Raw genomic sequence first — 21859 nt, 5'->3', positions numbered from 1 at the left:
CCACAGGTGGGGGAGAACGAGAGACGGAACTCAAAGATGCCGATGCACCCAACGGGCCGGGAGACGCCGTGTGGGTTAGTTTCCCCCGCGTCTGCCTAGAGGGAGCATGGCCCCTGCAGACCGGGGGCTCCTGAGAACCGGAGGACCTTTCCCTGGCCCTAGCCTTTGTTAGGGACGCCATAGATTGCGTTAAGGACGCGACCCATTCAGGGGGCGATACCGCAGTCTCCGGTAAAGACACACTGGACAGGGTAGCAGGGGGGGCTCCCGAGCGCGTTCGGAATCGCAGGCCTCACAGAGACGGTTACTCTGGGCATGCGGAAAAACAGGATTTTTGGTTGCTTACCGTAAAATCTGTTTCTTGAAGCCTCCATTGGGGGACACAGGAACCATGGGTGTATGCTGCTGCCACTAGGAGGCTGACACTATGCAAATAACAAAATTAGCTCCTCCTCTGCAGTGTACACCCCACCGACTGGCATTAAACTCTTCAGTTAGTGAGAAAGCAGTAGGAGAAAGAACAAGGTTGAAAAACCATAACCACAAACTTGAGAACTGTAAACGTGAGAACAGTCAGAGAACATATAACAAAAACATTGGGAGGGTGCTGTGTCCCCCAATGGAGGCTTCAAGAAACAGATTTTACGGTAAGCAACCAAAAATCCTGTTTTCTTTATCGCCTCTCATTGGGGGACACAGGAACCATGGGACGTCCCAAAGCAGTCCCAAGGGCGGGAAAAACAGACTTCCATCAGGTCAGAGGACTCACCACTGCCGCCTGCAGGATCCTTCTGCCTAGGCTGGCGTCCGCCGATGCGTAGGTATGGACCTTGTAAAATTTGGCGAACGTGTGGATGGAAGACCAAGTTGCCGCTTTGCACAGCTGTAGGGCGGAAGCCCTGTGGTGCACCGCCCAGGAGGCGCCGACTGCCCGGGTAGAGTGAGCCTTAATCCCAGGAGGGGGCACTCTGTTCTTGACCCGGTAAGCCTCCAAGATTGCCATTCTGATCCATCGAGCAATAGTCGCTTTAGAAGCCGGCTGGCCTCTGCGCGTGCCATCAGGAATGACGAAAAAGGAATCCGTCTTCCGGAAAGTGGACGTTCTGTCCAGATAGATCCTCACAGCCCTGACAAGATCCAGCTTGTTCAATGATCGCTCCAGAGGATGAGTCGGAGCTGGACAAAAGGAAGGTAGAACGATGTCCTCGTTGAGGTGGAAGGTGGAAACCACCTTAGGAAGAAAAGAAGGAGGGGGCCGGAAGACCACCTTGTCCTGGTGAATGACCAAAAACGGAGGACGGCAAGACAGGGCCGCCAGCTCGGAAACGCGGCGAATGGACGTGATGGCCACAAGAAAGGCTACCTTCCATGATAAAACTGATAGAGGAATCTCCCTAAGAGGTTCAAAGGGAGAAACCTTCAGAACGTCCAGTACCAGGTTTAGGTCCCATGCCTCCACAGGGGCCCTGTACGGCGGGACGGCGTGGGCTACCCCCTGAAAGAAGGTCTTAACCTGTGGCCGAGAGGCCAAGGTCTTCTGAAAGAGGATGGAAAGCGCAGAGACCTGACCCTTCAGAGAACTAAGAGCCAGGCCCGAATCCAGTCCTGCCTGAAGGAAGGCCAAAAGAGAAGGCAGGGAAAAAACCATAGGCGGAAGGCGGTTGGACTCGCACCACCGGAAGTAGGCCTTCCAGGTGCGGTAGTAGATCCTGGAAGACGAAGGCTTCCGAGCCTGAATCATGGTGTGAATCACCCAGTCCGAAAGGCCAGACGCTCTCAGAACCGCGGTCTCAACAGCCACGCCGTTAAACTGAGCGACCGAGAATTCGGGTGGCAGATCGGACCCTGGGACAGCAGATCGGGCCTGTCTGGAAGGCGCCAGGGAGCGTCCGCGAGAAGGTTGACGAGCTCCGCGAACCAAGCTCTCCTGGGCCAATCCGGGGCGATCAGGATGACCGGCACCCCTTCCGCTTTGATCTTCTTCAACAGTTTGGGAAGTAATGGAAGGGGTGGGAACAGGTAGGGCAGCTCGAACTGTGACCAAGGAATGGCCAGAGCATCGACGCCCACTGCGAGAGGATCGCGGGACCTGGAGACGAACTGCGGAACCTTCCTGTTGACTCGGGACGCCGTGAGATCCACATCCGGAGTTCCCCATCGAAGACAAATCTGATGGAAGACCTCCGGATGTAAGGACCATTCCCCTGCCGCGAGGCCCTCGCGGCTGAGGAAGTCGGCGGCCCAGTTTTCCACGCCGGGGATATGCACCGCGGATATCACCGGAACCATTGCCTCTGCCCAAAGGAGGATCTTGGATACCTCGGCAAGGGCCAAGGAGCTCCGAGTCCCCCCCTGATGGTTGACATATGCCACAGCCGTGGCGTTGTCCGTCTGGATCCGGACTGGAAGGCCCCTGAGAATCCTTTCCCAGTGGCGGAGGGACAGGAAGATGGCCCGAATTTCGAGGACGTTGATCGGCAGAGATGACTCCTGCAGCGACCAGCGGCCCTGGACCGTCAGGTGGCGAAAAACCGCACCCCAGCCGAGCAGGCTGGCGTCCGTCGTCACCACCTGCCAGTGAACTGGAAGGAAGGACCTGCCCTGGGAGATGAGGGGAGACGTCAGCCACCAGTTGAGAGACCGCCTGACCCGAAAGGAGAGTTTGATCGGTCGATCCAGGGAGAAGACCGACCTGTCCCACTGAGACAGAATGGCTTGCTGAAGGGGTCGCGAATGGAATTGGGCGAAGGGAATCGCTTCCAATGTAGCTACCATCCTCCCCAGAACCTTCATGGCCGAACGGAGGGAGGGAGGTCGAGGACCCTGGAGCAAGCGTATGTCCCGACAGAGAGTGGATCTCTTGTCTGTGGGAAGGAAGACTCTGCTCTGACGAGTATCGAAAAGCATGCCCAGAAAGATGATGCGCTGAGAAGGAATAAGGCAGGACTTCTTCCGGTTTACCACCCACCCGAAACGGGCTAAGGTGTCGAGAACAATGGACAGGCTTTCGTGGGCCTGAGCGAAGGACGGAGCCTTGATGAGGATGTCGTCGAGATATGGAAATAGGACCAGGCCTCTGACTCTCAAGATGGCCATCAGCGCCGCCATGATTTTCGTGAACACTCTTGGCGCGGTTGCGAGACCGAACGGCAGGGCGACGAACTGAAAATGATCTCGTTGCACTGCAAAGCGCAGGAAACGGTGATGTCCGGGAAATATCGGGACATGGAGGTAGGCGTCCTGGATATCTATTGAGCATAGAAACTCCTGAGCCTCCATGGAAGCAATTACTGAACGAAGGGATTCCATCCTGAAGTGTCTCAGGCGAACTCTCCTGTTCAGCAATTTGAGGTCCAGAATGGGGCGAACTTTGCCGTCTTTTTTCGGTACCACAAAAAGATTCGAGTAGAAACCCGTGAAGCGTTCCTTTTCTGGGACAGGAACGATTACCCCGGATTTGAGCAGAGAAGCGATGGCTGAGAAGAAGCCCGGAACTAGAGCGGGGTCTCTTGGAGGACGGGATTGGAAGAAACGATCCCGAGGTCGGGAAGCGAACTCTATTTTGTATCCCGAGGATACAACTTCCCTGACCCATGCGTCCTCTACTGCGGAAATCCAGACGTCCCTGAAAAGGAGAAGACGGCCGCCCAATCTGGGAGTTGGGCTGGAGTCTTGCCGAGAGTCATGCCGAGGTGGATCTTCCAGTCCTGGGCCTGGAGGACCTACCCTGGGAGAAACGAGGACGCCAGGACGGAGTGGGCCTAAAGGACACCGCCTTCTTCTCTTGACGTGCCTGTGGCCTCTGTCGCTGCTGGGAAAAGGAGTTTGACGCAGCGAAGCGACGAAAAGGCTGAAAAGAACGAAACTGTCGTCTAGGAGGAGGGCGACGAGGCTTAGCCTGGGGGAGAAGAGAACTTGTACCCCCGGTGGCGTCCTTAATTATTTGGTCCAGCTGGGAACCAAAGAGGCGAGAGCCCTGGAAGGGCAGACTAGTGAGGGATTTTTTGGAGGACAAGTCCGCCTGCCAGGCCTTAAGCCAAACGGTCCGGCGGATGGCAACGGCATTGCTGGAAGCTTGAGCCGCACAAGACGCGGCATCCAGAGAGGCGGAAACCAGATATTCACCAGCATGGGAAATCTGGTTGGCAAGTTCCGCTAATTGCGCGGGAGGCGCCCCATCCAGGATACCCCGCCGAAGATCCTTGGCCCATTTTGAGATGGATTTTGAAGCCCAAGTGGACGCAAAAGCTGGACATAGAGCCGCTGAAGCCGCTTCAAAAGCAGATTTCGCGAAGGATTCTATAACTATCGTTAGAATCCTTCAGAGATGCTCCGCCGGACAGAGGAAGCACCGTGTTGGTGGACAGCCTGGAAACAGGGGGGTCCACCGAGGGAGATGCCGTCCAATTGGCGGCAAGTTCTGGAGGAAAAGGATATAACACACCCAGGCGTTTTCCCCTCTGAAAACGCCTAGTGGGGTTCTCTCTCTCTCTGGACACGATTTCCTCGAATTCAGGATGAGGAGCAAAAAATTTTGAAGGTGGTTTGGCCCGTCTGAACGAAACCGCCTGATCTGCGGGTTCCGTAGAGGGATCCTTGATGCCACATGTTTGGTTTATTGCCCCAATGAGGTTCTGGACTGTCTCACTCATGGTGGCGATTTGGTTAGGATCCAGCTCCGAAGTATCCTCCGAAGGCGCATCAGATAATGCCTCGCCTGACTCAGGGGAGGAGGATCGGTGGGACACCAACCGCGGGGGAGGGCCGAGCGGCGAGATGGAGCGCAAAGAGGACTCAGACCGACGTTCCTGTCTTGACCTTTTGTGGCTAGTCAAGGAGGGCTCGGGCGGCGGTTCCTGCGACCCGCTGGCCACTGCAGGGGTCTGCAGGGGTAACCGATCCAGCGCGGACACTAGGGTTTGAGATACCCGTGTTAAATCGGCCACCGATTGTGACAGAGGCGGCCCAGCCTGGGATGGGGGGGGATCACTCTCGGGCGGAACAGCCGGGGGATCCTGGGCGGTGGGAACAATCGGGTTGCTGCAGGACTGACACAGCGGGGAGGACTGACCTGAGGGAAGTTTGCTGTTACAGGACGAACATGCAAAGTACGTGACTAAGGCAGAAGATGAAGAGGTAGGGGGACGAGAGCGGCCCCCTTTAGAGGTAGACATTTTTAGAGACCCTGAAGATGCCAGTGGGTTAGGGGACAGTGGGCAGAGGGGGGTGTCAGTCTGCAGTGCAGCTACTCACGGACCCGGTCCTGGAAGATGTCCCACTTGTCCTCGGTGGAGAACTTCCCTGAGGTGCTGATTCTGCGATGCTGAGCCACAGAAGATGCGAGTGAAGGAGCGTGGCGCGCTGCGTGAGGCACTGCGAGGGCGGCTGCTGCTGTGAGAAGCGGTGCACACCGGCCGAGGGACCCACGAGGAAGGGGGTGGAGCCAGACGCAGAGGCGCCGGTGGGCAGGGCGCAGTATGTCGGGCGGGAAAAAAGCCCGCCCGCAGAACCGGAAGTGAGGAGCCGAGAAACCGGAAGTAGGCCCCGGCCAAAGCCGGGACCTAAATTAGAGACCGGCGCCGCCGGAGAAGGGAACCGCGGCGCCGGAGCAGTGCGCCGCAGGGACTGAGAAGAGCGGCAGCCTGCCAAGGCTGTCCGGGAAAAACGGAACTGGCGGGGTCGCGGCGCCAGAAGTAGGCCCCGGCAGAAGCCGGGACCTAAATTAGAGGCCGGCGCCGCCGGAAATTCGCGGAGAAACGCGGCGCTGGAGCGGCGCCGGAAAATCGCGGCGCCGGAGCGCCGCCGGAGAATCGCGGAGCCGGAGCGCCGCCGGAGAATCGCGGAGCCGGAGCGCCGCCGGAGAATCGGAGTGCCGCAGAAAGTAAGTGGCACGGCATCCTGCCAAGGACGCCGTGCAGACACAGGACGCATTGTGGCCCCCGAGCAGAGAGACCGCAGGGGGAAGCGGCGCGGCAGCCTGCTAGGCTGTGACTCTGTAAGGGGCTGTGCGGCTGCAGGGAGAGAACTGCGGCCGCTAAGGAAGAAGAGCTTATGGCTGTCCCTGGGATCCCTCTAAAATAAACGCCATGAGGGAGGACAGGGGAACATCTGGAGAAAAGATCCCGGGGGAATGGAGGGGAAATACTCACCTAAACATCCCACGCCGTTACTAACCTGAGGGGAATGAGACGTCCACGGAGCTGTGATGGACGTCCTCGTCTCCTCCAACCGACAGGCTCTGGTAGGCGAGTGGGTGAGGGACGGAGCCAGGACCGGACTTCTGAGCACGCTTCTGTGCTAGGATCTTGGTCCTGGAGAGGGATCTATGAGGATACGGGGTGGCAGTACACGCCGTACTCATAGTCCGCATTGTGGGAATACAGGTGTGACTGCTCACCCTGTATCCCTCCGGAAAAAACCTGAAAAGAAACGACGCACATTGAGGTAGATAAGGGTCTAATGAAAGACCCGTGTCCACCTCCTACTGACACTAAGCTAAACTGAAGAGTTTAATGCCAGTCGGTGGGGTGTACGCTGCAGAGGAGGAGCTAATTTTGTTATTTGCATAGTGTCAGCCTCCTAGTGGCAGCAGCATACACCCATGGTTCCTGTGTCCCCCAATGAGAGGCGATAAAGAAAGGGGACCGACAAGAAACACATGAGGTATATAAAACCATATGAGTCTAAGGCCGGAGTCATTCTACAGTGAGATACGGCCGAGTCTTGCAGGTTAAAACCCAGCTCTGGCACCGGCACTCCGGAGTGGAGCGTGCAGCTCCATGTATTGCTGTGCGGCCGCACGCTCCGCTCTGGAGTGCCGGTGCCAGACATTGGTTTTAACCTGCGAGACTCGGCCGTATCTCGCTGTGTGTGATCCCGGCCTTAGTCTTTCTAGACATGATGACTCTGCTGCTGCTATAATCCGCACCCTCAGATAAGCTGCTGGATCAAAAATAATGCCGCTGGGAGGAGTAGCACTTACCCCAGTCCTGTGTCCCCATGCGTCCCGTGCCCGTTACCGAAAACGAGCATCAGCGCTATCCCCCTTATGCGCTCGATTAGAAGGTGGATGTGACCGAATGGGGGAGGAGTTTCCGGCCTACGGCCCGCGATAGGCCGAAGCCTAAATTTTACTCCCCGATCTCATCCAGGGAGAAGGGGCGTGCCCGGAAGTAGATGCGGCCGACAGAGGCAGGACTTCCGGCCGCGGCCTTAGACGCCAGGAACTACAGTAACCGGCCTGCAATAGGCAGAAGTCGGGGCCTAGATTTTACTCCCTGAGCTCATCCTGGAAGGAGACGCGGCCGAAAGAGGCGGGACGTCCGTCCGCGGCCTTAAGACGCCAGGACGAAAATAAGCAGCACACGCCGAGGAAGGAGGTATCTGGAAAACAGCGCCGGGATCTCCCTGCAGCATGGCACCGCTGCACCAGCCGAAATGAGCCGCGCGTCGGAGCAGGAGCCCCCCCGGTCTCTCGACAAATCCTAAATGTCAGAGGCGTGTATATATATATATATCAGAGACGTGTTATAAAATAACACATATATATGTATGTATATATATATACACACACACACACACACACACACACACATATATACTAGATGGTGGCCCGATTCTAACGCATCGGGTATTCTAGAATATGCATGTCCACGTAGTATATTGCCCAGCCACGTAGTATATTGCCCAGCGACGGAGTATATTGCCCAGCACAGAGCCATGTAGTATAGAGACTTAAAAAAAAAACAAAAAAACAAAAAAAACATATACTCACCTTCCGAAGGCCTGTTGAAGTCCTGCTATACTCACCATCCACCACCTTTCCCGCTCCTCGCCACGCTCCCGGGACCGCTCCATTGCAAGCGGCAGCTTTCAGTCCCAGGGCTGGTGTGAGCAGGACCTATGATGACGTCGCGGTCACATGACTATGACGTCACGGCAGGTCCTTGTCGCACACCAGCCCTGGGACCGCAAGCTGCCGCGAGGAGTGGTAAAGGCGGCGGATGGCGAGTATAGCAGGGTTTTTTTTAAATTATTTTTAACATGACATTTTTACTATTGATGCTGCATAGGCAGCATCAATAGTAAATAGTTGGGGACACACAGGGTTAATAGCAGCGGTAACGGAGTGCATTACACCGCGGGCCGTTACCGCTGCCATTAACCCTGTGTGAGCGGTGAGTGGAGGGGATTACGGAGCGGGCGCCGGGTAGTGAGTGCAGGGGAGTAGGGGAGGGACTAATCGGACTGTGGCCGTCGCTGATTGGTCGCGGCAGCCATGACAGGCAGCTGCCGAGACCAATCAGCGAATGAATAACCGTGACAGAAGGACAGACAGGCAGACGGAAGTGACCCTTAGACAATTATATAGTAGATACATATATATACACACACACACACACACACACACACACACACTGTACAGACCAAAAGTTTGGACACACCTCATTTAAAGATTTTTCTGTATTTTCATGACTATGAAAATTGTACATTCACACTGAAGGCATCAAAACTATGAATTAACACATGTGGAATTATATACTTAACAAAAAAGTGTGAAACAACTGAAATTATGTCTTATATTCTAGGTTCTTCAAAGTAGCCACCTTTTGCTTTGATGACTGCTTTGCACACTCTTGGCATTCTCTTGATGAGCTTCAAGAGGTAGTCACCGGAAATGGTCTTCCAACAATCTCGAAGGAGTTCCCAGAGATGCTTAGCACTTGTTGGCAACCTCCTGAAATACCATTCCCCTGCCACGAGGCCCTCGCGGCCGAGGAAGTCGGCGGCCTAAAAGTCCACGCCGGGGACATGCACTGCGGAGCTCACCAGGACCGTTGCCTCTGTCCAAAGGAGGATCCTGGAATCTCGGCCGAGGCCAGAGAACGCCGAGTCCACCCCTGGTGGTAGACATATGCACTGCTGTGTCATTGTCTGTCTGGATTCGAATTGGCAGGCTGCTGAGAATCCTTACCCAGTGAAGGAAAGACAGAAAGATGATCCGGAACTCGAGGACATTGATCGGCAAAGAGGACTCCTGCGCCGACCAACAACCCTGAAAGAACAGGAGACAAAGCCCGCGCCTCCGCCGAGCGGGCTGGCGTCCGTCGTCACCACCTGCCACGGAACTGGAAGGAAGGATATGCTGTGAAAAATTTACTCTGGGATAAGAGAAGTGACCTCGGCCACCAGTCGAGGAACCGTTTGACCCAGGAGAAAGCCGGATCGGACGATGCAGGGAGAAGACAGACCTGTCCCCTGTGATAGAATAGCCTGCTGAAGAAGTCTTGAATGAAACGGGCGAAGGGAAAATTGCTTCCGATGTTGCAACCAACCTCCTTAGGGCCTTTAAGGCCCATTGGAAAGGAGGGGAGCCGAAAACCCTGGAGCAAGCGAACTTCCTGACAAAGGAGGGATATCCTGTCTTCGGGAAGGAAGACTCTGGTCCGACAAGTGTCGAAGAACATGCCTGGAGATATGAGGCGCTGAACAAGACGGAACTTCTTCCTGTTCACGAGCCACCCGCAACGGCTAGAATGTCGGGAAAGATGGATAGACTTTCGGGAGCCTGAAACCGAAATTCCTGAGCCTCCATGGAAGTGATTACTGAACGAGGGAATATCATCCTGAAGTGTCTCCGACGAAACTTCCTGTTCAGCAAATTGAGATCCGGACTGGGACGAACCTTGTCGTCCTCTGTCAGTACAAAAGTATTCGAAGAGAAGCCTGTGAACCGTTCCTGTTCTGGGACGGGAACGATTACCCCGGATTTAAGGAGGGAAACAATGGCTGTAAAGAAACCCGGGACTAGAGCGGGGTCTCTTGGAGGTTGGGATTCGAAGAAAACGATCCCAGGACCGTGAAATGAAGATTTTGTATCTAGAGGATACAAGTGCCCTGGCCCATGCGTCCTCTACTGAGGAGACCCAGACGTCCCTGAGGAACAGGAGACGGTTGCCCAGCCTGAGAAACGGGCTGGGGTCTAGTCGTGGGTCATGCCTAGGTGGAACTTCCAGTCCTGGACCTGGATAATCCGCCTTAGGAGTAGCGGGCACGCCAGGAAAGAGTGAGACGAAGAATACCTTCTTCTCTTAACGTGCCTGTGGCCTCTGCTGTTGCGAAGAGGAATCTGATGCCGCGAAACTACGAAAAAGGTCGAAAAGACCGAAGTAGCCGCCTAAGGGGAAGTGGGCGAGGTCTGGAGAAGGGGACTGGTGCCGCCAGTGGCTTCCTTAATAATTTGGTCCAGCTTGGAACCGAAAGGACGTGAACCTTGAAAAGGCAGGCTCGTAAGGGACTTCTTTGATGACTCGAGCCAAACAGTACGAAGGCTGGCAACAACATTACTGGGCGCCTGTGCGGCAGAAGACGCGACGTCCAGGGAACAAATTATTCCCCGGCGTGAGCAATCTGGGTGGCAAGTTCCGCCAGCCGGCCTGATGGAGCTCCAGCTTGAATGCCCCAACGGAGTTGTTTAGCCCCTCGGATACAGACTTCGAAACCCAAGTGGAAGCCAAAGCCGGGCATTGGGATGATGCGGCAGTTTCGAAAGCCGACTTCACGAAGGATTCCATGATCCAATCGATGGAATCTTTCAGAGCCGCCCCACCGGACAGCGTAAGGACTGTGTTGGTGGCAAGTCTAGCAGCCGACGGATCCACAGGGGGAGAGGTCGTTCTCTAACGCCTCTCATTCCGGTTGGCAATGAGATCCGGAGGAAAGAGATCTGAGACTCCAAGACGCTTGTCTCTTTGAGAACGTCTGGTCGAATTTGCTCTTTCTCTGGCCAGAAGCTCCTCGAATTCAGGATGAGGAGCAAATACCTTGGGAGGTAGATTAGACCGTCTAAATGAAACCGCCTGATCTGCGGGTTTCGTAGAGGAATCTTTGATGCCACAGGTCTGATTGGTCGCTCCAATGAGGCTTTGAACCATATCCCTCATGTTAGCGATTTAGTTCGAATCCGGACCCAAATTATCCTCCGAAGGCGCATCAGAGAAAGCCTCGCCTGACTCCGGGAGGAAAGACCAGGGGGAAGTCGACCACAGAAGGACCGTGGGGCGAAGTGGACCGAGAAGAGAACTCAGACCGGAGTTCCTGTCTGGATCTTTCGCGGCCTGTATTAGAAGTCTCGGACGGAGCTTCTTGCGACCCGCTGGCTACTATGGAAGTCTGCAGGGGCAACCGATCTAGCACGGACACAAGGGTCTGGGACACCCGTGTGAGATCCGCTACTGACTGATAGAGACAGAGAGGAAGGGGACTTTGCTCTGAGGCGGAGCAGCAGGGGGGGTCCTGGGCGGTGAGCATAATGTGGGTTGCTGCAGGCCTGCCTGAGAAAAGGTAGGAGGCCGGAAGCGACCTCCCTTAAAATTAGACCAAACGGGTCCGAGGAAAAAAAATCAGAAGGGGAGAGTATCAGTCTGCGGTGCAGAGCTACTCATGGCAGACGCTGCGGTGGGCTTAAGGCGAACACACAAAGAGTTAGACTAAGGCAGAAGAGGGAGGACAAAAGCGACTTCCCTTAAGATTATACATGGCGAAGGAACCCCTGAAGAAGCCAGAAGGTTAGGGGACAGGAAAGCAGAGGAGAGTGTCAGTCTGCAGCAGAGCTACCCACGACAGGTGATGGATGGAAAGCTGCACCTCATGATGTCGATGGCCCTTAACGCAGGGGTGCAGGCAGACAGAGCAGACTTCTGGGACACTCTTCTGTCCGGGACCGGCTGCAATGCTGAGCCGCAAGGGATGAGGACGCCAGGCTATGCGTTTTGAGGAGCCAGCGCAAGGCGGTCCTGGTGCCGAAAACCACTTCAGGGGCGCAGGAGAAAGTGGGCGGGGCTAACCGCCAGGATGGCGCTGGTGGGCGGAGCTCACCGACTTGAACCAGTCGGGCGGGAGAAAAGCCCGCCTGATGTAAGGAGGAAGTGGCGGAGTCGCGGCCGGAAGTAGGCCCCGGAAGAAGCCGGGGCCTAAATTAGAGGCCGGCGTCCACTGGTGCAAGACCGCGGCGCCGGAGCTGTGCACCGCTTCCTGGGACAAAGGTATCGCGGCTGCAGAGAGCAGCCGGAGCAGCGCGGCTGCAGGGGCCCGAAGCGGCGCGGCGGCCTGCAAATGCCACCGCGCTGGCACAGATGGCAGGGGTGCCGCCGCGCTGGCACAGATGGCAGGGGAGCCGCCGCACTGGCACAGATGGCAGGGGAGCCGCTAAGGGCGGCCGGAATCGTGCGGTCGCAGGGGTCAGAATCGGCGCGGTAGCCTGTAAAGGCCGCCGCGCCGAAACAGGAGGCAGAACGGCCGCAGCTATGGAAGCGGTGCGGCAGACAGAAAGAGCACGGCCGCCGCGCGGTAAAGGGATCTCGGCCCGTGCGCGCAGAAAAAAAAAAGGTCCCTGCAACTGCGTGCAGCTGCCAGTGCAACGGGCGACGACCAGTGGGATCCCCCCCTTTGAAGATCTGTATGGGATGGGATGGAATGGGGAAAATACTCACCTTAAACATCCCACGCCGTTACCTGAAGAGGAATGACACGTCCAGGGAGCTGATGGACGTCCTCGTCTCCGCAACCGACAGGCTCTGGTAGGCGAGTTGGTGGGGGATGGAGCCAGGACCGGACCTCTGAGCACGCTTGTGTGCTAGGATCTTGGTCCTGGTGATGGATCTATGAGGATACGGGGTGGCAGTACACGCCGTACTCATAGTCCGCATTGTGGGAATACAGGTGTGACTTTTCACCCTGTATCCCTCCGGAAAAACCTGAAAAGGAACGACGCACATTGAGGTAGATAAGGGTCTAATGAAAGACCCGTGTCCACCTCCTACTGACACTAAGCTAAACTGAATATCCTACTTCCTGTCGGTAGGGTGTACACTGCAGAGGAGGAGCCAACTTTTTTTATTTGCATAGTGTCAGCCTCCCAGTGGCAGCAGCATACACCCATGGTTCCTGTGTCCCCCAATGAAAGGCGATAGAGAAAGCAACGATGCCAGAAATGTTTTTACATGGAGCGTGAACAATAAGTGAGTCGCCGTTACGTCACTGGATCGCTCCTGCATCGTTCTGGAGCTGCTGTGTTTGACGTCTCTACAGCGACCTAAACAGCGACGCTGCAGCGATCGGCTCGTTGTCTATATCGCTGCAGCGTCGCTGAGTGTGACGGTACCTTTAATATGTTTATCCTTGGAAAAATACTTCTACAGCCGGAAAAACAAGTTTTCTATTCTTGAACACTGAAAAATTGGTCCTTATTTGTATGTACAAACAAGAGTGGTGGGTTGTTGGGGTGGAAAGAAGCAGGTTGGGGTAAGAGGTCGTTTTCATTTATAGCCAAGATTGGAAGTAAATGCGCTCTTCATATGCTGTATGATAACGTGACTTTATTTTTATGTAAACATCACTGTTCTCATGTTATCTGGTACTTTCTACATTGTTATGTTTATAACTCCATAAAATCATTTTGCAGTAAAATAAAAACAAAACAAAAAAAACAACAAGATGGTAGAGGAGAAATCAGATTATGGTAAATGGCACATAGTTGCAATTTTCCATTGTAAGCGAGTTTTCCAAGTCAGTGCCAGCTACAAAACAAAAAAACAAAAAACAACAACCTGGTTTACGATTCCATCTTCGTGGTGATCAAAGAACTTACTTTAAAAACGATGCCATAGTTCGCCTTTCAGACTCTGAGGCTTCTTCTACCTTTAGAGACCTGGAACAAACCTAAAACACAAAGCAATATAACATCATGTCGGATGCTCGTTCACTTCAGTTTGTATTCTCAGTAGCATTTCCTCCCCATCAAAGAGATAGAGCTCACATATAAAAGGTCTTAGTATAAACGTGGCAAGCCAGAAGTAACCTGTGCTCAGAATTACTGTCAAAGAGTAAAAGTGCATGTCTGAGATTTAGGGAACCCATCCCTGGCAGAGATCACTTTACAATATCCGTAAGACACCAGAACACTAAAGCTCTGCAGAGGCCGGTCCTCTGGATCGCAGGAGGTAACCCCCGATTCTGGAAACACCTCTTTAAGCTATAGAACTACAGTAGATCAAAAGACTCGTGTTCAATAACACGTCATACCTCGAGAAGATAATCTATTTTTTCTTTGCTAGGTTTCATGAAGAGCTGGTGGAACTGCACAGTTACGGTCCCACCCCGGAGGATGTCACGGACTGTGTTACACGCACAGACTTTATAGCAGACTTCAATCAGAGCATCATTGCTGGGGAGAAATGCGTAAAATTAAACTTTAGCATAGGTCCATCATGTCCATAGTTATACAAATAGAATTCTAAGCAGAAACAATGACCTTGTATAATACAAGCAGACACTTCTGTAGAATCCAAATGTCTGTGTATCACGGTCTAAATATGGACTGGGGTCTCCTGACTGGAACCAGACAGCCTCATAAGTATATATGAGACCATCAAGTCTGAGTTAGGAAAGCAGTAGGCAGTCTATGCATTGCAGTTGGTAATCAAATGACTGAATTTTGGCCCCAAAAGCGGAAGGCGTTATCCCATTTCAGATTTTTTTTTTATTTTTTATAAAAGTCTCTCCCGTGGCTCCCAATGCCTGCCATAGGCTGCGGCGCTGACATCAGGTTCACCATACAGCAGCCGACCAGTGAGCTCAAAGGCTCAGTCTACAAAAGCAGCCACTGAACTCGCTGATTTACTGCCGCACTATCAATGCGCCGTCAGCACAGCAGCGAATGCCAGACATCATGGGCAGGGGTGGAGACTTGTTTTTTTAATAAACTACAGACGGAGCAGAACACTGTCTGAAAGGCTATAACCTCTTTTAAAGGGGGTGTGAGAGCACAATATATATCACTGTTATCTCTGCTTATGTTCCACAATCAACAGGATCACTGAGGCTTGTGATTAGCTGCAGCGGTCAAGTGACTGAGTTGCATGTCTTGTGGTGATGCGTTGCTCAAGTCACCTGACTAATGCAGCCAATCACTGGCCGCAGATGTTGGAACGTTAGAGAAGCCACAGCTCCATATCCTCCTCGCACCTATTGTTTTCCAAATATAGTGAATCCTTTTTGGTTATTTGTGTTATTAGTATCGGGTTATTTAGGGCCTACTTGCGCATCGAAAGCATACTCGGCTAACTGGTTCATACGAAATAGATATGCATTTGGGTCAAAGAAAATGAAATGATTGGTCAGTCGTCCTTGCTTTATGAATGCATTTGTCCCTCTTCTGCATCGAGCCGCAATCACAGAAGACATCTGCACCTACCCTTGCTGCACTTTCTGGAAGAGCTCCCTCAGCACCGACTGTCGGAACTGGTCTGGTAAATTACCATGGAAATTATCATCATAGAAGATCTTCAATATCCCCTTTAGGAAAAAAAAATGCATATGTAATATACAGAAATCAGGAAAAAACAGGATTTTTGGTTGCTTACCGTAAAATCTGTTTCTCGGAGCCTTCATTGGGGGACACAGGAACCATGGGTGTATGCTGCTGCCACTAGGAGGCTGACACTATGCAAATAAAAAGTTAGCTCCTCCTCTGCAGTATACACCCTACCGACAGGAAGTAGGATATTCAGTTAGTGAGAAAGCAGTAGGAGAAGCAACGTGTAAAAGAGGAATAATAATAATAAACTTTATTCACATAGCGCCAACAAATTCTACGGCGCTCCATAGATTAACAGTTTCAAACACTCGAAGAGTGTTCAAAGAACTCAAACGTATACAGTAAACAGAGCTGTTGAACTTGGGAGGGTGCTGTGTCCCCCAATGAAGGCTCCGAGAAACAGATTTTACGGTAAGCAACCAAAAATCCTGTTTTCTCTATCGCCTTTCATTGGGGGACACAGGAACCATGGGACGTCCCAAAGCAGTCCCTGGGGTGGGAAAAACCGACTTCCATCAGGTCCGAGGACTCACCACTGCCGCCTGCAGGATCCTTCTGCCCAGGCTGGAGTCCGCCGTAGTTCGGCGAAACGTGTGGATGGAAGACCAGGTGCCGCTTGCAAAGCCGTCAGCGATAACCCTGTGACGTACCGCACTGGAAGCGCCGACTACCCGGGTAGAGTGAGCCTTTATCTCAGGAGGGGGCACTCTTGTTCTTGACCCGGTAAAGCTTCCAAAATTGCCGATCTGATAGAGCGAGCAATAGTCGCCATTGCCGATCTGATAGAGCGAGCAATAGTCGCCTTGGAAGTCGGCAGGCCTCTACGCACGCCATCAGGGATGGCGAAAAGAGAATCCATCTTTCGGAAAACGGCTGTGCTAGCCAGGGAGATCCTCACTGCCCTGACGAGGCCCAGCCTGTTCAACGATCACTCCAGAGGATGAATCGGAGCTGGACAAAAGGAAAGGTATAACGATGTCCTCGTTGAGGTGGAAAGATGAAAAACCACCTCGAGAAAGGAAGGAAGGCAGAGGCCTGGGACCACCTTGTCCTGGTTTAAAATCAAAAAAGGAGGTCGGCAAGAAGCGGCCGCCAACTCAAAAACGCGGCGGATCAAAAAGATGGACCTGAGAAAAGTCACCTTCCGAGATAGAACTGACAGGGAAAACTCCCTGAGAGGCTCAAAGGGGGGAACCCCTAAGCACAACCAATCCAACCTATAAATCCCATGAATCCACAGAGGCCCTGTACGGAGGGACAGCGTGGGCTACTCCTTGAAGGGAGGTCTTAACCTGTGGCTGAGAAGATAACGTCTTCTGAAAGGGAAGAAGAGCGCAGGAACCTGGTCCTTTAGGGAACTAAGAGCGAAGCCCGAATCCAGCCCTGCCTGAAGGAAAACCAAATGGAAGGCAGGGAAAAAGGACATAGGTGAAAAGTGGTTGGACTCGCATCAACGAAAGTAAGCCTTCCAGGTACGATAGTAGATCCTGGAAGAAGACAAAGGCTTCCCAGCCTGGATTATAGAGTGACTCATCTGGGCCGAAAGGCCGGACGCTCTTAGAACTGTGGAGTCCACAGCCACGCCGTTAAACTGAGCGACCGATAATTCGGGTGGCAGATCGGACCCTGAGACAGCAGATCGGGTCCGCCCGGAAGACACCAGGGGTGTCCGCGGAAGATTGGCGATGTCTGCAAACTAAGACCTCCTTGGCCAATCCGGGACGATCAGAATGACCGGCACCCATCCAGCCTTGATCTTTTTCGACAGCTTGGAAAGCAAGGGAAGGCGTGGGAACCGATAGGGGAGCCCGAACTGCGACCGAGGAATGGCCAGAGAGACAATACCACTGAGAGGATCACGGGACCCTGGGCCGACCCGAGGGACCTCCTGTTCAATGGGGACGCCATGAGGTCCACCTCTGGAGTCCCCCATCGAAGAGCAATCCGATAGGAAACCTCCTGAAATACCATTCCCCTGCCGCGAGGCCCTCGCGGCCGAAGAAGTCGGCGGCCTAAATGTCCACGCCGGGGACATGCACTGCGGAGCTCACCAGGACCGTTGCCTCTGTCCAAAGGAGGGTCCTGGAATCTCGGCCGAGGCCAGCAAACGCCGAGTCCACCCCTGGTGGTAGACATATGCACTGCTGTGTCATTGTCTGTCTGGATTCGAATTGGCAGGCTGCTGAGAATCCTTACCCAGTGAAGGAAAGACAGAAAAGATGATCCGGGACTCGAGGACATTGATCGGCAAAGGAGGCTCCTGCACCGACCAACAACCCTGAAAGAACAGGAGACAAAGCCCCGCGCCTCCGCGAGCGGACGGGCGTCCGTCGTCACCACCTGCCAGGGAACTGGAAGGAAGGATATGCTGTGAAGGATCTACTCTGGGATAAGAGAAGTGACCTCGGCCACCAGTCGAGGAACCATTTGACCTGGGAGAAAGCCGGATCGGACGATGCAGGGAGAAGACAGACCTGTACCCTGCGATAAAATAGCCTGCTGAAGAAGTCTTGAAAGAAACGGGCGAAGGGCAAACTGCTTCCGATGTTGCAACCAAACCTCCTTAGGGCCGAGAACCCTGGAGCAAGCGAACTTCCTGACAAAGGAGGGATATCCTGTCCTCGGGAAGGAAGACTCTGGTCCGACAAGTGTCGAAGAACATGCCCAGAGATACGAGACGCTGAACAAGACGGAACTTCTTCCTGTTGATGAGCCACCCGCAACGGTTAGAATGTCGGAAAAGATGGATAGACTTTCGGGAGCCTGAAACCGAAATTCCTGAGCCTCCATGAAAGTGATTACTGAACGAGGGAATATCATCCTGAAGTGTCTCCGACGAAACTTCCTGTACAGCAAATGGAGATCCGAACTGGGACGAACCTTGCTGTCCTCTGTCAGTACAGAAAGATTCGAAGAGAAGCCTGTGAACCGATGAACCATTCCTGTTCTGGGACGGGAACGTTTACCCCAGATTTAAGGAGGGAAACAATGGCTGTAAAGAAACCCGGGACTAGAGCGGGGTCTCTTGGAGGTTGGGATTTGAAGAAAACGATCCCAGGACCGTGAAATGAAGATTTTGTATCTAGAGGATACAAGTGCCCTGGCCCATGCGCCCTCTACTGAGGAGACCCAGACGTCCCTGAGGAACAGGAGACGGTTGCCCGGTCTGAGAAACGGGCTGGGGCCTAGTCGTGGGTCATGCCTAGGTGGAACTTCCAGTCCTGGACCTGGAGAATCCACCTTAGGAGTAGCAGGCACGCCAGGAAAGAGTGAGTCGAAGAATACCTTCTTCTATCTAACGTGCCAGAGGCCTCTGCTGTTGCGAAGAGGAATCTGATGCCGCAAAACTACGAAAAAGGTCAAAAAGACCGAAGTAGCCGCCTAAGGGGAAGTAGGCGAGGTCTGGAGAAGGGGACTGGTGCCGCCAGTGTCGTCCTTAATAAATTTGGTCCAGCTTGGAACCGAAAAGGACGTGAACCCTGAAAAGGCAGGCTCGTAAGGGACTTCTTTGATGACTCTTGAGCCAAACAGTGCGACAGCTGGCAACAACATTACTGGACGCCTGTGCGGCAGAAGACGCGACGTCCAGGGCACAAATTATTCCCCGGCGTGAGAAATCTGGGAGGCAAGTTCCGCCAGCCGACCTGATGGAGCTCCAGCTTGAATGCCCCAACGGAGTTGTTTAGCCCCTCGGATACAGACTTCGAAACCTAAGTGGAAGCCCAAGCTGGGCATTGGGATGATTCGGCAGTTTTGAGAGCCGACTTCACGAAGGATTCCATGATCCTATCGATGGAATCTTTCAGAGCCGCCCACCGGACAGCCTAAGGACTGTGTTGGTGGCAAGTTTAGCAGCCGACGGATCCACAGGGGGAGAGGTCGTTCTCTAACGCCTCTCATTCCGGTTGGCAATGAGATCCGGAGGAAAGAGATATGAGACTCCAAGACTGTCTCTTTGAGAACGTCTGGTCGAATTCGCTCTTTCTCTGGACAGAAGCTCCTTGAATTCAGGATGAGGAGCAAATACCTTGGGAGGTAGCTTGGACCGTCTAAATGAAACCGCCTGATCTGCGGGTTTCGTAGAGGAATCTTTGATGCCACAGGTCTGATTGGTCGCTCCAATGAGGCTTTGAACCATATCCCTCATGTTAGCGATTTGGTTCGAATCCGGCCGCAAATTATCCTCCGAAGGCGTATCAGAGAATGCCTCGCCTGACTCAGGGGAGGAGGATCGGGAGGACGCCGACTGCAGAGGAGGACCGAGTGTCGAGATGGAGCGAGAAGAGGACTCAGACTGGCATTCCTGTCTGGACCTTTTTCAGCTAGCCTTGGAGGGCTCGGATGGAGCTTTCAGCGACCCGGTGGCTACTGCGGGGGTCTGCAGGGGTAACCGATCCAGCACGGACACCAGGGTTGAGACACCAGTGTTAGATTGGCCACCGATTGAGACGGAGAGGAGGCCCAGCCTGGGACTGGGGAATCACTCTCGGGCGGATCGGCTGGGGGATCCTGGGCGGTGGGCACAATCGGGTTGCTGCAGGAGTAGGAAGACGAAAATGGCCCCCTTTTTTGCCCGAGTGGATAGAGGGCAGGGGGGAGTGTCGGTCTGCAGAGCAGAACTACTCACGGTAGACGAAAAACGGGATCCGGAGGACGCTGTTCGGCTTGATAGGATGGGCCTCCGGTAAGAAGTCGTCTTTTAGGCAGGAGGGTGATATGAGCTCCTGCCGCAAATTGGACCGATCTGCGGATGTGACCGCGGTATGGGCTCCTGAGATGTGGCGACGGATGAGAGGTGCATGTAAAGGAGTCCCAAGATGGCGCCAGTGGGCGGAGAGAAGGCGGGCCGCAGTGAAAATGTCGGGCGGGAGAAAAGCCCGCCCGATGAGAGAAGAAAGGGGGCGGAGTCCGGCACCGGAAGTAGGCCCAGGCAGAAGCCGGGGCCTAAATTAGCGATCGGTGCCGGCATGGAAGGGCCGCAGCGGTGAACAGTGCGCCGCAGAAAGCGATAGGTGAGCGGCCGCCTACAGCGGCGGGAGTAGCGCAGCCGCCGGTCCAAAGCGGTGAGGCGGTCTGGCAAGCCGCCACGCTGAGGGAGGATGCGCGGCGCTGTAAGCGGCCAGAGGGACGCAGCTGCAGGGGGCCCGATTAGCGATGCGGCGGCCGTGCTGAAAAGAAATGAACAGCCGCATACAGCGGCCGGAGCAGGGAAGCCGCAGCGATGCGGCGGCTGGTAAGCTGCCGCGCTGAAAGGAAATGAACGGCCGCATACAACGGCCGGAGCAGGGGAGCCACTGAGGGCCGCGCTAAAGCTGGGGCTGGATAGAGGGCAGGGGGGGGGGGAAGCCTGCAGGACCCGAGGCGGGAATGTCCCCCCCTGAGCACGGCCACGCAGATAGCGTGCCCGGACAAGAAGCGGCGCGGTGTTCCGTAAAGGCAGCCGCGCCGGAACAGGGGACAGGGAGGCTGCATCAGTGGCGCGGCTGAAAAGAGATGCGATTCGCATCAGAAAACCCCTAAATAGGAACCCCCTTTTTAGGATCCAGGGAAGCCACAGGGTGGGGAGGGAAAATACTCACCTAAACATCCCCCGCCGGTACTAACCTGGAAGGAATGAGACGTCCACGGAGCTGATGGACGTCCTCGTCTCCTCCGACCGACAGACTCTGGTGGGCGAGTGGGTGGGGGACGGAGCCAGGACCGGACTTCTAAGCACGCTTGTGTGCTAGGATCTTGGTCCTGGTGAGGGATCTATGAGGATACGGGGTGGCAGTACACGCCGTACTCATAGTCCACATTGTGGGACTACAGGTGTGACTGTTCACCCTGTATCCCTCCGGAAAAACCTGAAAGGAAATGACGCACATTGAGGTAGATAAGGGTCTAATGAAAGACCCGTGTCCACCTCCTACTGACACTAAGCTAAACTGAATATCCTACTTCCTGTCGGTAGGGTGTATACTGCAGAGGAGGAGCTAACTTTTTATTTGCATAGTGTCAGCCTCCTAGTGGCAGCAGCATACACCCATGGTTCCTGTGTCCCCCAATGAAAGGCGATAGAGAAAGATCTGCATTACTTCTAGCAAATTTCCTTAGGACTGCATAAAGCAAATCTACTGTGAGACACTTTGGGTACACACACGACAAAAAACAGGATTTTTGGCTGCTTACCGTAAAATCTGTTTCTTGAAGCCTCCATTGGGGGACACAGGAACCATGGGTGTATGCTGCTGCCACTAGGAGGCTGACACTATGCAAATAAAAAGTTAGCTCCTCCTCTGCAGTGTACACCCCACCGACTGGCATTAAACTCTTCAGTTAGTGAGAAAGCAGTAGGATAAAAAAACAAGGTTGAAAAACCATAACCACAAACTTGAGAACTGTAAACGTGAGAACAGTCAGAGAACATATAACAAAAACATTGGGAGGGAGCTGTGTCCCCCAATGGAGGCTTCAAGAAACAGATTTTACGGTAAGCAACCA

At 54.0% G+C, this 21859-nt stretch overlaps 1 protein-coding gene across 1 annotated transcript in view; it reads right to left on the bottom strand.

Annotated features, from left to right (window-relative positions):
* Positions 1–21859, bottom strand: part of INTS8 (integrator complex subunit 8) — a 107954-nt gene that overhangs the window by 69417 nt on the left and 16678 nt on the right. Inside the window, exons 10-12 of the mRNA XM_069731689.1 lie at positions 15254–15354; positions 14083–14224; positions 13649–13719 (exon numbers count right to left, since the gene is read on the bottom strand). Coding sequence (XP_069587790.1) covers positions 13649–13719; positions 14083–14224; positions 15254–15354 — 314 coding nt within the window. The remainder of the gene's footprint in view (positions 1–13648; positions 13720–14082; positions 14225–15253; positions 15355–21859) is intronic.

Source organism: Ranitomeya imitator, chromosome 6 (genome assembly GCF_032444005.1).
Source record: "Ranitomeya imitator isolate aRanImi1 chromosome 6, aRanImi1.pri, whole genome shotgun sequence".
Classification (NCBI taxonomy): Eukaryota; Metazoa; Chordata; class Amphibia; order Anura; family Dendrobatidae; genus Ranitomeya; species Ranitomeya imitator.
Note: the sequence above shows the minus strand (reverse complement) of the source record. Positions and strands in the feature narration are given on the sequence as shown.